This window comes from Hippocampus zosterae, chromosome 8 (assembly GCF_025434085.1).
Source record: "Hippocampus zosterae strain Florida chromosome 8, ASM2543408v3, whole genome shotgun sequence".
In the NCBI taxonomy this organism is placed as follows: domain Eukaryota; kingdom Metazoa; phylum Chordata; class Actinopteri; order Syngnathiformes; family Syngnathidae; genus Hippocampus; species Hippocampus zosterae.
This window is the reverse complement of record NC_067458.1, coordinates 13,865,454-13,878,226: the sequence shown is the minus strand read 5'-3', so window position 1 is coordinate 13,878,226 and position 12,773 is coordinate 13,865,454. Positions and strand designations below refer to the sequence as shown.

The 12,773-nt window shown below is 42.9% G+C and overlaps 1 protein-coding gene across 5 annotated transcripts; it reads left to right on the top strand.

Annotated features, from left to right (window-relative positions):
• The first annotated feature begins 3,550 nt into the window (after positions 1–3,550).
• LOC127606287 (vitellogenin-1-like) lies at positions 3,551–11,841 on the top strand. 5 transcript variants are annotated; one of them, XM_052074436.1, is made up of 34 exons: positions 3,563–3,617; positions 3,896–3,913; positions 4,163–4,314; positions 4,395–4,646; positions 4,721–4,882; positions 4,973–5,121; positions 5,211–5,361; positions 5,444–5,601; positions 5,664–5,829; positions 5,909–6,034; positions 6,123–6,341; positions 6,491–6,708; positions 6,780–6,877; positions 6,947–7,071; positions 7,146–7,247; positions 7,346–7,465; positions 7,588–7,774; positions 7,899–7,992; positions 8,070–8,255; positions 8,339–8,474; positions 8,552–8,759; positions 8,833–9,266; positions 9,349–9,387; positions 9,460–9,525; positions 9,609–9,815; positions 9,889–10,031; positions 10,113–10,248; positions 10,320–10,443; positions 10,531–10,711; positions 10,803–10,897; positions 11,011–11,105; positions 11,191–11,356; positions 11,431–11,592; positions 11,671–11,841. In XM_052074436.1, exons 1-34 carry the CDS (start codon positions 3,578–3,580, stop codon positions 11,769–11,771), a joined length of 5,016 nt encoding a protein of 1,671 aa, XP_051930396.1. In that variant the 5' UTR covers positions 3,563–3,577; the 3' UTR covers positions 11,772–11,841. The 5 variants fall into 5 exon arrangements, with proteins under 5 accessions (XP_051930395.1, XP_051930396.1, XP_051930393.1 ...); XM_052074433.1 differs by having other exon boundaries at positions 11,431–11,841; XM_052074432.1 differs by having other exon boundaries at positions 9,889–10,248.
• The last annotated feature ends 932 nt before the right edge of the window (positions 11,842–12,773 follow it).

Sequence of the window (12,773 nt, the reverse complement as noted above, 5' to 3'; positions counted from 1 at the left end):
ATCCCAGCTGTCTTCGGGCAGTAGGCGGGGGACACCCTGAATCGGTTGCCAGCCAATCGCAGGGCACACAGAGACAAACAACCATCCACACCCACACTCACACATAGGGACAATTTAGAGTGTTCAATCAGCCTGCCACGCATGTTTTTGGAATGCGGGAGGAACCCGGAGCACCCGGAGAAAACCCACGCAGGCCCGGGGAGAACATGCAATCTCCATACAGGGAGGCCGGAGCTGGAATCGAACCCGGTACCTCTGCACTGTGAAGCCGACGTGCTCACCACTGGACTACCGGGCCGCCCACGTGTTGTTTAGTTTTGTTCAATTTATTGTTCCTTAAAAGTTGGTTGAATGTACAAAGCACTGAAAAAAGTGAAGACCAAATTTAGAATGCATTTTTGGGGTTCAGATTTGTAATTGTCGTTAACTGTAGGAAACATTTATTTTTTGCTTGTTTCCCATATCACTATGTTTAACGTTTATGTAAGGTATTTTTTAAACCTTCTCATGAACAAATGTGTGATATTGTGAAACATTTGTATTCTTGCTATTAATCGTTTATACAGTGTTAGCCTAAAGAACTTGCAAACTTAAAATGGCACTTCTTGACTTTGTTATTGTTTTGGAAAGCAAAGCGTAATGAGCGCATGATCATAGTTGTACGTTTTTGTACTTGGGGCTGCGGGATTGGCGTTGGGGGGCACTAAGTGTGGCTGCCCAATTATTGTATCATAACCGGCACCAGCTATTGTTCTAAGTCTCATTTACCGTTTTTTTTTTTTTTCCCTTTAGCGTGTGATGCAAAACACGCTAAGGCAAAGGCAAAGGGTCGAGTTGTTCCGATTGAATCGGGACAACTCGACCCCCCTTGTTGAGTTTTTTTTTATTCAGCCGTTGCAGAATGACCTGGATGACTGAAAATCCACAAAGTCATATTGCTTTTTTTGTGTTTGCCTAACTTTGTTCTTGCGTAAACACCCGATACTTTTTCCACGTGTGCTCCCCCAAGGCGTCAAGCAGATTCGATTAGTCCACAAAAGACGCTATGACTGACAGCTGCCCATGGCGACATGTGGCTAATGTAACCATATGAGGAAGAAGAATCAAAGCGATTCTGTTGGTCCACGTTACTCTGATGTGTGTTCTTGATATATATATTTTTTTTAATTTTGTATCTTGTGGACTACGCTGACAATTGTTAAAATGTCATGTCATCATGGTCACACTGACCATATCAAATAAAGTGAGCAAACAACCATTGTCATTGTGCCCTGTTGGTGTGAACTTTGAAACCAAAATGCAACAACGTGACACAGATGTGACAGACGGCAATAAATCATAAAGTGAGAAAACTCACAAATAAAACCACAACAGTGTAACTAAAATATATTTGTTTCAATCAAATAAAAATTAGCTCTATGTTTAATTCTCTACTGTGAAATAAATACACTCAGCTTACCATCCACTCAGTCTAAATGTTTATGTTTGAATGCCTCTGGATTAAATGACCCTTGTTGTGGATGAAATTGGTCTTTTCTTGACATTGATTTGAATAAATTACAAATCTATTGAGAGCCCCATATTTATACCCTGACCAACTTTTGAGTTAGAGTGAAATGTTAACTGTTGAATTAGTATCTTCTATCTATAAGACTGAAACAAGAAAGTGGCAAATGTTAGATTTTACATATCATTTATTATTTATCCAAAGCATATATCTCACACTTATCTAATGGATCCTTATATATGGTGGTTCGAATCTTTCTTGGGGCAAAAAATGAGCACATAACACCATCCAGTGTGGGTCCTTGGGCAAGATCCTTCACGCTAATGCCTACCTCATACAATGATGAGAGACAATAAAATGAATGACATGCCGGCTCAGACGTCGCCCGGCCAAACAAGGTCTGCGTCAGGTGCTGGGGAACCAGAGCACCTTGATGAAAAATAGGCTACTGGAACAAAGCGGAGATGGGCGAGATGCGATAACATGGCTCTGTTGGAATGCTACTACTCAAGCAACCCTAGTCAGAGGGGTTACATGCAGAGAATGTGGGCTAAATGGTTACTTCGAAACGCACAGTCACGGTTGACCACGAAACAACTAGTAGCTCAGTGTTCCAACATCCACAAACGGCAACTGCTGTCACAACTTGAGATTGATGAGGTGCCAATGGCAACCTCGAACTGGCAACAAGGAAAGCGGCTATGGCCAAATACCTCCAGCGAGTGAGGCAAGTCCAAAGAAGCCAGCTCAATGGCAAGAATAAGACCCGAGCAATAAACAGCTTTGCCCTGCCAGTGATCAGATACCCTGCAGGAGGTGGCCAAAGGAAGACATTCAGACCACGGACGTTAAGACCCGAAAGCTCCTAACCATGCATGGAGGGTTCCATCCCAAAATGGGACACACCTCCGAAGGTGGTGGAGAATGACAGAGCGAAGATCCTGTGGGACTTCCAGATCCAGACTGTCAAGATGGTAATGGCGAACCAACCAGATATCGTGATCATAGATAAAGGGCAGAGGAAAGCCGTTGTGGTGGATGTAGCGGTCCCAAGTGATGGAAACATCAGAAAGAAGGAACACGAGAAACTCAAGAAATACCAAGGGCTCAGAGAGGAGCTGGAGAGAGCCTGGAAGGTAAAGGTGACAGTCGTGCCTGTGGTGGTCGGAGCACTCGGGGCAGTGACCCCCAAACTAGATGAGTGGTTGCAACAGATCCCGGGAACAACATCGGACATCTCAGTCCAGAAATGTGCAGTGCTGGGAACAGCAAGGATACTACGCAGAACCCTCAAGCTTTCTGGCCTCTGGTAGAGGACCAGAGCTGAATGAGGGTCGGACACCACCCGAGGGGGGGTGAGACGAGGAATTTTTAATTTATATATACATACATACATACACACCCACACACACATAAAAATCTATCTATCTATCTATCTATCTATCTATCTATCTATCTATCTATCTATCTATCTATCTATCTCTCTCTCTCTCTCTCTCTGTATATATATATATACATTATATATATATATATACACACATATATATATATACACACACACATATATATATATATATATATATATATATATATATATATATATATATATATATATATATATATACTGTATTTTCAAATTATTATCATTATCATTATTATTATTATTACTATTTGCTTTGTGCCATAAAGTCAGTGAATCAATACATTGGGAGCAGATAAGCATGCTTTTGATAGGATAACAATAATTTTGGAGGGATTATAAAAAAAACCCCTGGATCTAATTACACTGTATATCTGTTCTACATTCATTCCGTCATTTCCAGTGACAACAATAGTAGACATTCCATCAATGAAAATGAACTTACATCAAAATTTGCCTTGGGCAAGAATACATAATAAAATTCATGAAATATAAGCTTCAATTCCGTACTTTCGTTTGATGGCTCAGATTCAAGAAGACAGCAAATATTTACAAATGATGCTTGACTTTGACCAAGTAAATAGGTGGGCAGCACAAGTTTTCGCTATAAAAGACTGCTTGTGAGTGCCGAAAAGTACGACCCATCAGCCATGAGAGTGGTTGTGCTTGCCCTGACTCTGGCCCTTGCGGGTAAGTGCAATGCTATCTTTCACTTTTAAGAATGCATTTTTTTTCTATTCTGTTCTACTTCAACGTTTGTACATTTTAATGTTTTATTCTTTAATAATCTTTGCTTATTTATTGATTTATTTACATTGACATCAATCCATATATCCATCCAACCATGAAACACCCATCAAAATTGGTTACTGTTAATTGAAAAAAAGAAGTCTACTTCATGTTTTGAGGCCAATTGTATATTTTGAGTAACTATACCAGTTGTGCATTTCTGTTTCATTTCTTTTTAGCCTGTCAACGTGACTTAGGTGAGTATTACATTAATTTTTTTTCCAGTGGATAATCCCTACACTACTCATGTCATGATCATTATGTTTTGAGTAAATATAAATATAAAATATACGTATGATGACTAATGGAGGGATACAAGCATTTCATTGCAACGCCAATATGTAATGATTGTAGAAAATGAGCTATGTTTTCACAAAAGTCAACTGTACTGTATGCCAATGTGTTGTTACCTGCGCATGTGCCAATCAACACTCTGACTCTTCAAGCTCCTGACTTTGCTGCTGGTAAGACATATGTGTACAAATATGAGACATGGCTCCTCGGCGGTCTCCCGGAGGAAGGACTGGCGAGAGCTGGGCTCAAAGTGAGAAGCAAAGTTTTAATCAGCGCCATTGAACACAACATGCTCACGCTCAAGGTGAGGTAGCTCAGTCGGATACTCAAGCAACACCCGAGTGGGAAAAGCACAATAATTTACTTACATGTCTGTAACTGTAGCTTACCGAACCTGAGTTCTTCGAGTACAGTGGTGTTTGGCCAAAGGATGCTTTTACTCCGGCCACCAAGCTGACTTCGGTCCTGGCACCTCAACTTATGATCCCCATCAAGTTTGAGTACTCCAATGGTGTTGTCGGAAAAATGTTCGCGCCCGAGGGAGTCTCGGTCATGGTGCTGAACATCTATAGAGGTATCCTGAGTGTCCTGCAGCTCAACGTAAAGAAGACACAGAATGTCTACGAGATGCAGGAGGTAAACCCAAAGAGGCAGTCAGCATTGCTTATGCATCCGTCACAGAGTTTTATAAAATCATCTTTTGCCTTCAGGCCGGAGCTCAGGGTGTGTGCAAAACTTTCTATGCCATCACTGAAGACGATAAGGCTGAACGCATCCTCCTGACAAAGACCAGGGATCTGAACCACTGTCAGGAAAGGATTGTGAAGGACATCGGGTTGGCCTACACTGAGACATGTGCTAAGTGTCAGCGGGTAATTGCATGCTCCGTCTTTGTCATGGAAGGAAAGAGCTTTCATGGAAGAGAAAAGTGTGGAGTGCTAAGGCGAACGTTTGTCTTCCAGGATTCCAAGACCGTAAAAGGTGCAACCGCATATAACTACGTTCTGAAGTCAGTTCCCAACGGTCTCATGATCTTGGACGCATCCGTGAATGAAGTCATTCAGTTCACACCTTTCAAAGAGATAAAGGGAGCAACTCAAATGGAGACCAAGTATGGAAAAGGAAAATGATATCTACAGTATGTCAAAATTAGGAGACTACCAGGCAGTAAATTCATATTTTTATCTCACTATTTCCTAGGCAACATTTGGTTTTCGTTGAGGTGCAGAATAAGCCCTTAGTGCCCGTGAAGGCTGAGTATCGTCCACGTGGATCCGTACAGTATGAGTTCTCCACTGAGCTGTTGCAAACACCCATCCGGCTTGTGAAGGTCACCAACCTCCAAACTCAGGTACCTATTTCGACTTCTCTGGGTCGACAACGAGAAATGAGATTCCTTGCATATTTGACGATATATCTTAATTTGTTTGTAGATAGAGGCGGTTCTAAGTCATATAGTCGCCAGCAATGTGGAACGTGTCCATGACGATGCCCCTCTCCAATTTTGGGAGTTCATTCAACTCCTTCGTATGGCTAAACTTGAAGAGCTGCAAATGGTCTGGAGGCAGCACAAGACAAAACCTGCATACAGGTAACATTTTCATGAAAATTTGAGTAATAAGACAATGCAATTGATCTACTCTTACCCTCCAGGCAATGGATTTTGGATACGCTTCCTTCCGTTGGAACTCCTGTTGCACTGAGATTCATCATTCAGAGATTTGAGGCTGCGGAACTCAGCACTGTTGAGGTCGCTCAAGCTTTGATTGCATCAGTTCATATGGTGACAGCCAACCATGAGGCCATTCAGCTGTTTGATGTGAGGAAAGCTATACCCCCGCACTCCTAACATTGTTCTTTCATGAAACATGAATGATTTCCGGATCTGTCTTTTTCAGAGCTTGAGAGTCAACCCCAAAATAAAGACGAACCCCATTCTGAATGAGATTGTGTTACTTGGCTATGGCACCATGGTTTCTAAATATTGTGCCGACAAGCCAGTCTGCCCCGTTGAACTGGTCAAGGTGAAATGACCTTAACATGAACTATTTTTGCCTGGTTAGTTCTCTTCCCGAATGAGAGATGAATCAATGCTGTCCTTTTCTCAAACAGCCCATCCACACCCTTCTTGCGGAGTCTGTCTCCAAGGGCGACACACGGCAAATGATTTCCATTTTGAAGGTGTTGAGTAATGCTGGCCATCCAATGAGCCTGAAGCCGATCACAAAGGTCCTTCCCATTCATGGCACAGCGGCTACAAGCCTACCAATCAGAGTTCACGCTGAGGCAATCATGGCCTTGAGGAACATCGCCAAGAAGGAACCAAGAATGGTATATTGGCAACGCCTCACACAAACACGAAAACTCTTTCACAAAGGAGTTGATGCTGTCTATACTTGAGATAATTATTGAAGGTTTCATTCCTATTCTCAAATAACTATTCTTCACAAAGTACTTTGTACACGTCTACTCTAAATCAGGTCCAGGAAATGGCCCTTCAGCTGTATATGGATAAGGCTCTTCATCCTGAGCTCCGCATGCTTGCATGCATCGTTATCTTCGAGACTCGCCCTGCAGTGGGTTTAGTGACAAGTCTTGCAAATCTTCTGAAGATGGAGGAGAATTTGCAGGTGGCGAGCTTCACCTACTCTCACATGAAGTCCCTGACCAGAAGCACTGCCCCCAACCATGCTTCCATGTAAAAGCCCTCTCAAGACACACGGTCAGATTTGTCTTGCGCAAGCTAATGTTCATGAAATTCTGTTACAGTGCCGCTGCTTGCAGTGTCGCAGTCAAAATCTTGAGCAAGAAGTTGGACAGACTGAGCCTCCGCTTTAGCAGAGCCATTCAGTTGGACTTGTACAGCAGTAAGAGCTATACGGTATTTCACATGGCCCTACATTCCTTATTTCTGCTAATTAAATGTGTTTGCACAGATCCCTTTATGCTTGGAGCTGCCGTCAGTACTTTCTACATCAATGATGCTGCCACCATTTTGCCAAGAACCATTGTGGCTAAGACCAGCGCCTACATTGCTGGAGCCGCTGCTGATGTCTTTGAAGTAAAATTCTGAAGTCCCCTTACTTTGAATGACTGGTGTATAAATTCACTTTGACATTGGTGATAATTTGCTAGGTTGGAGTAAGAACTGAGGGACTCCAGGAGGCTTTGCTGAAAAGCCATGCATTAGCTGATGATGTGAACAGGATCACCAAGATGAAGCGTGTCATCAAAGCTGTATGTTATCAACGCAATTCTAGATGGACAGAACTAGATGTCATACAATGCAGGTGTGCCCAAAGTCGCTGATTTATTTTTTGTGTGTGTTGTTCCAGCTGTCTGACTGGAGGGCCATGCCCAACAGCAAGCCTCTCGCCTCCCTCTATGTCAAGTTCTTCGGACAAGAAGTTGCCTTCGCTGACATCAACCAAGACTTGATTAAGCAGGCCATTACGGTAGTCTTGTGTTGAAAGCTTGTCAGACTTACCAACAGCAACTGAGGGGGTTTCAAGTCTTAAAAAAAGGTTTAACATTTTTACGAATGCATATGCATGAAGATACTTTTTTTTCTGCACAGCTGGCCAACGGGCCGTCCATTCAGGATCTTGGTAGGGACGTTATCAGATCTCTACTGTCAGGAGCCTCTTTCCATGTTGCAAAGCCCGTGCTGGCTACTGAAGTGAGGCGCATCATGCCAACGGCCGCTGGATTCCCAATGGAGCTTGGCCTGTACACTGCTGCTGTGGCTGTTGCAGTTGGTAAAGGTATGTACTTCCTTTCAACCTACACTATTTATTTCTGATGTTTTGTTTGTTGTTGTTGTTTTTTTTTTAACCAAAAACAAAAGACAACTAAAAAAAGAAAAACTAAAACTGTACTTTCTGGTAGTCAAGGCAACTGCAACTCCAGCCCTGCCAGAACCCATCCAGTTCCGCCATCTCCTGAAGACCAACGTTGAGCTTATGGTTGACATCAAACCAAGGTGCACAGGAAGTCTGACAATTGAATCAAAATTTATCTTTTGGATATTAACATTTGCACCACGTCTTCTCCTTCTAGCGTTGTTGCAAACATGTTTGCTGTGATGGGTGTGAACACTGCAATTCTCCAGGCTGCTGTCCTCTCAAGAGCCAAGATCAACTCTGTTGTACCAGCCTCCATTTCAGCAAGAGTTGATATCAATGAGGGTCAATATAAGATTGCCGCTCTCCCCGTTTCTGCACCTGAACACGTTGTAGCTATTGAGTAAGACTTGACTTTCAATTTAAACACAGAAAAGTATTCAAATTGAGAGGGATAAGATAACCAAAACTTTGATCCTTTGACAGGGTTGAGAGCATTGCTGTGGTGAGGAATGTTGAAGACATTCCCAATCCCAGAATCACCCCTCTCATCCCTGCTGAATACATGAGACCAACTTCAAGGGAGATCCTCACCTCAAAAACTTCCTCTGGGTCTGTTTCGGTAAGTTTTCAATGTTAGGCAGCAAGACATGTGTGGAAAAATATAGACTGCTTTTACCCGTCTTTTCCTTTCAATAGGCTGCATCCTCAGAGATCCTTCAGGATATGGCAAGAGATGTTCACCCTATCAGAAGGAGAGCATTTTCTAAAAAGTACAGTTTCCCAGTTTACGGAACTGGACTGAGAGGCTATTTCAGGGTTGCCACCGACAATGCTGCTTTTGTCAAGGACATTCCATTGTACAGAATGGCTGGAAATCACTCTGCCTTTTTGTCAGTGAAGAAGAGTAAGTAACAGAATTCTGAAAATACCGTACTTAGAGTAGATGCAATAAACATCTAATTTAATGTTAATCTCAGATGAAGATGAATCAATTGAAAGACTGGAGATGCTGGTTCAAGTCGGACCAAAGGCCGCAGAGAAAATCATCAAGAAGATCAATCTGGCTGAAGACGAAGTCATCGAGGAAAGACCAGTCTTGATGAAGCTCAAGAAACTTTTGAATGGCAGCTCTTCCTCCTCCTCTTCTTCTTCTTCTTCAAGCAAGTCCTCTGCATCTTCAGTGAGCAGCCCCAGCAGACGCACCAGCAGCAAAAGTAGCAGCAGCAGCAGCAGCAGTAGCAGCAAGAGCAGCAGCAGCAGCAGAAGGAGCGTCAGCAAACGAAGCAGCAGCAGCAGAAGCAGCAGAAGCAGCAGAAGCAGCAGGGTTGCTAAGAGCAGCTCTGCCTCCAGTTTGGAATCTCTCTTTAGTGCCAGCTCTAGTTCCTCCCGTTCCAGTCGTCACACTTCGAAGGTAACAACATGCCAAAAACAGACTTTTTGGTTTGAGTGGACAACTGTGGAATTTCTGAATTGTTTTCATCTTTTGCTAATAGCGGGTTAACAAGCGCACCTTCCAGCAAAACCACAAAATGGTACGTGAGCACGGTGCATGGGCACAATGATGAAGATCCAGATGTAATTCTTACCATTTTATGTTATTGCAGTTTCACGCTGGCTCATCTCAGAAGAGCAGAAGCAGCGCCTCAAGTTTTGAGGCCATCTACAACAAGGTGAAACTTTTGAAACATGACGAGCATTCATACCTCAAATCCTTTGACTAAATGTTGTGGTTTTTGTTTGATTTTCTTCTCAGAACAAATTCCTTGCAACTGAAAATGCTCCTGCCTTTGCTGTCATCTTGCAAGCTGTGAGGACCGATGGCAAGCTCCAGGGATACCAAATCACTGGCTACACCGACAAGACTAATGCTCGACTTCAGCTAATCCTGGCTGCCCTGGCTGCTGATAACAACTGGAGGCTCTGTGCTGATGGCGTTTTGCTCAGCAAGCACAAAGCCACTGTAAGAAAACTTCCCTTCCCACATTTCCAGTTCAACATCAACAGCTAACATGCCGTTTGTTGTGTCTCAAAAGGCCAAAATAGCTTGGGGACAGGCATGCAAACAGTATGACTTGACAGTCACCGCTGAGACTGGTCTCCTTGGTCCAAGTCCAGCAGCTCGCCTCAGAATGACATGGAATCAACTCCCGGTTGTCTTCAAACGCTACGCAAAGAAGTATGCTAGCAATGCAAAGACTGCCGCCCCCCACCCCCAACCCTGTAAATATAATATCTGTTGTAAAATCTTCCACCACAGGGCGTATGACTACATTCCTGCTTACGTATGGGACAGCTTCATCCGAAGCAGGGACAACAACAGTGTCGATCAGTTGTCATTCACAGTGGCCGCAACATCTGAAAGGACCTTGGATTTGATTTTCAAGACACCAACAGTATGATCAGTGCAGCAGTTCTGATTCGTTTCAAAAGGCGATTCCTCACAAGTGTACTCTTCTGTTTACAGCGCAGCATCTATAAACTGGCTTTGCGTCTGCCCCTTGCTTTGCCCCTGGATGAGTTAACAGGACTCACGCCTTTTGATGACCTGGCTGATAAAGTCCGTTACTTGATCTCAAAGGCCGCAGCAGGTAGTATAAAACAGTGCTTAAAAAAAAACTTGCGCCGCGCAATACTTGTTCAGGTACCAAACTGTCTTCTATTCTTCTTCCATTCAGCTGAATGTAGTTCCATTCGAGACACCGTGACCACGTTCAACAACAGGAAGTACAAAAACGAGATGCCTCAGTATTGCTACCAAATTCTGGCACAGGACTGCAGTGAGGAAATGAAGTTCATGGTCTTGTTGAGGAAGGATGATAATGTGCACAACCATATTAACGTTAAAATCGCTGACATGTAAGTTGAAATAAGAATAGGTTGCGCTAAATGAGCAATGATGATGCAAAAAAAAAAAAAAACCCCAACAACCTTACTTTCACTTTCTTAGTGATATCGACCTGTACTTGAGGGACACTAATGTGGTTGTAAAGGTTAATGGAAGGGAGGTGCCTACCAGCCATCTGCCATATCAGCACCCAACAGGTTAGTCATCGATATTACCGTGAACATTGTCACATTGCTCAAAGAACAAAAACTCTCCAGTCCTTTCACTGCACTACCCATTATAACAAGGGGATTCTCAATTGTATTTCTAGATAAAATTGAGATCAGACCAAACAGAGATGGCATCTCTGTCTACGCCCCGAGCCTCGGACTCCATGAAGTCTACTTTGACAAAAATTCTTGGACGGTAGCTCATAGCTCATTTTAAGTTGATGATCAATTGATCTACTTTACAGATGACAAAAATGGTTGATTTTATTCTTTCCATGCAGATCAAAGTGGCGGACTGGATTAAGGGACAGACTTGTGGACTCTGTGGAAAGGCCGATGGTGAGATAAGACAGGAATACCGCACTTCCAACAGACGCGTGACGAAGAACGCCGTCAGCTTTGCTCATTCCTGGGTTCTGCCGGCTGAAAGCTGCCGGGACACCACAGGTAACATGAAACACTGACGAGGATAGAATTAGGTGTGTGTGCAAGACGCGACTTTCACTTTCTTTTTTTTGCAGAATGTCGCATGAAGGTCGAGTCTGTGCAGCTGGAGAAGAAAACGAATGTCCAAGGTCAGGAGTCCAAATGTTTCTCCGTTGAGCCTGTACTGCGCTGCCTGCCCGGTTGCCTCCCTACCAAGACCACCGCCGTTACCGTTGGCTTCCATTGTCTGGCCAAAGGTGAGCGTTTAACAAAATATTCAGAAGCAGAAGAATTCAATCGTTTCTTATCTTGCGTTGATCTCTCGGTATGTGCAGACGCTGCCGTTATTCCTCAGGACTTTTACAACTACAGCGTGGATATGAGGGAAACAACCCAAGCCCATCTCGCTTGCAGCTGCACACCTCAGTGCGCATAACAACAATTACTCTGTCACTTAGTCTCAAAGTTCTCAATGTAATATTCAATAAAGTCGCATCGCAAAATGAGTTTCATGCTGTGGAGTCGTCAATTTCCATGAATTTTCACATGACAGTCAATCGGCTGTTTATACGGCCTCGAGGTTCGGGGCACAGGCAAACAAGATTGATCATACAAAACAAGGTACAAATGTAAAGATACACCAGAACAGTCTAAAAAATATACTTCACATATTTTGAAAAACACCACACAAGGGCTATTAACTTATCTAGTACCAGCTAATTCTAGACCAAGTCTGAAAAAACGTTTAAAAACAATTATTTCATTATTTGAGTTATTCATTGGGCAGATACATTTGAACATTAGATATCCAAATACGACCGGTAGTGTATTGACACTTGCACCTTTAAACAATTCACATGCACTACCAGTCCAACTACTGTACGACCATTGAGTAATAATCTCAGGGCATCATTTTGGTTTATTTTCTGCAGGCCAGACAACTACCAAGAATATTTAAGATATATATAAATAATCTCCTGTAAAGTAATTTCTACTCATCAGTGACTATCTCTGGATGCAAAAATCCAAATTCAACAAGTTGTTCATGATATAAGCCAGCAGTTTTATTCTTTTCATCTTATCCACTTTGTACAAATTCTAATAAGTTAACATGGTAGAAAAAAAAGCTGACCTGCTGAAATGTCACAGCATCACTGGTCACCCTGACCATCCAGAACAATGACAACACGCCAAACTCCCAGCGTGTCCTTGTGTGAAAAATGTCAACAAAGTTGGGAAGAGGCCCCCAAAATGACAAAAAATAACAGTTCACAAATCCACGGTTCGGTTGATGTGGTCATGGTTTTTTTGTACATGTTGACCGTTTTTCAAATCAATGACGGTTAGTCAGATTGAAATTGAAAGAAAAGACAGTCCGATATTTGACACATTGTGACAGGCTGAGGTTAGACGTACTGTCGGTAAGATTCTGGCTGAG

Excerpts from the sequence above, each read along its gene's own strand:
- LOC127606287 (XM_052074435.1), top strand. The coding sequence starts at position 3,578 with ATGAGAGTGGTTGTGCTTGCCCTGACTCTGGCCCTTGCGG. Across the intron at positions 8,760-8,832 it reads CTTTTTGTCAGTGAAGAAGA|ATGAAGATGAATCAATTGAA; the intron begins GTAAGTAACAGA and ends TGTTAATCTCAG. Across the intron at positions 9,388-9,459 it reads TCCAGCAAAACCACAAAATG|TTTCACGCTGGCTCATCTCA; the intron begins GTACGTGAGCAC and ends ATGTTATTGCAG.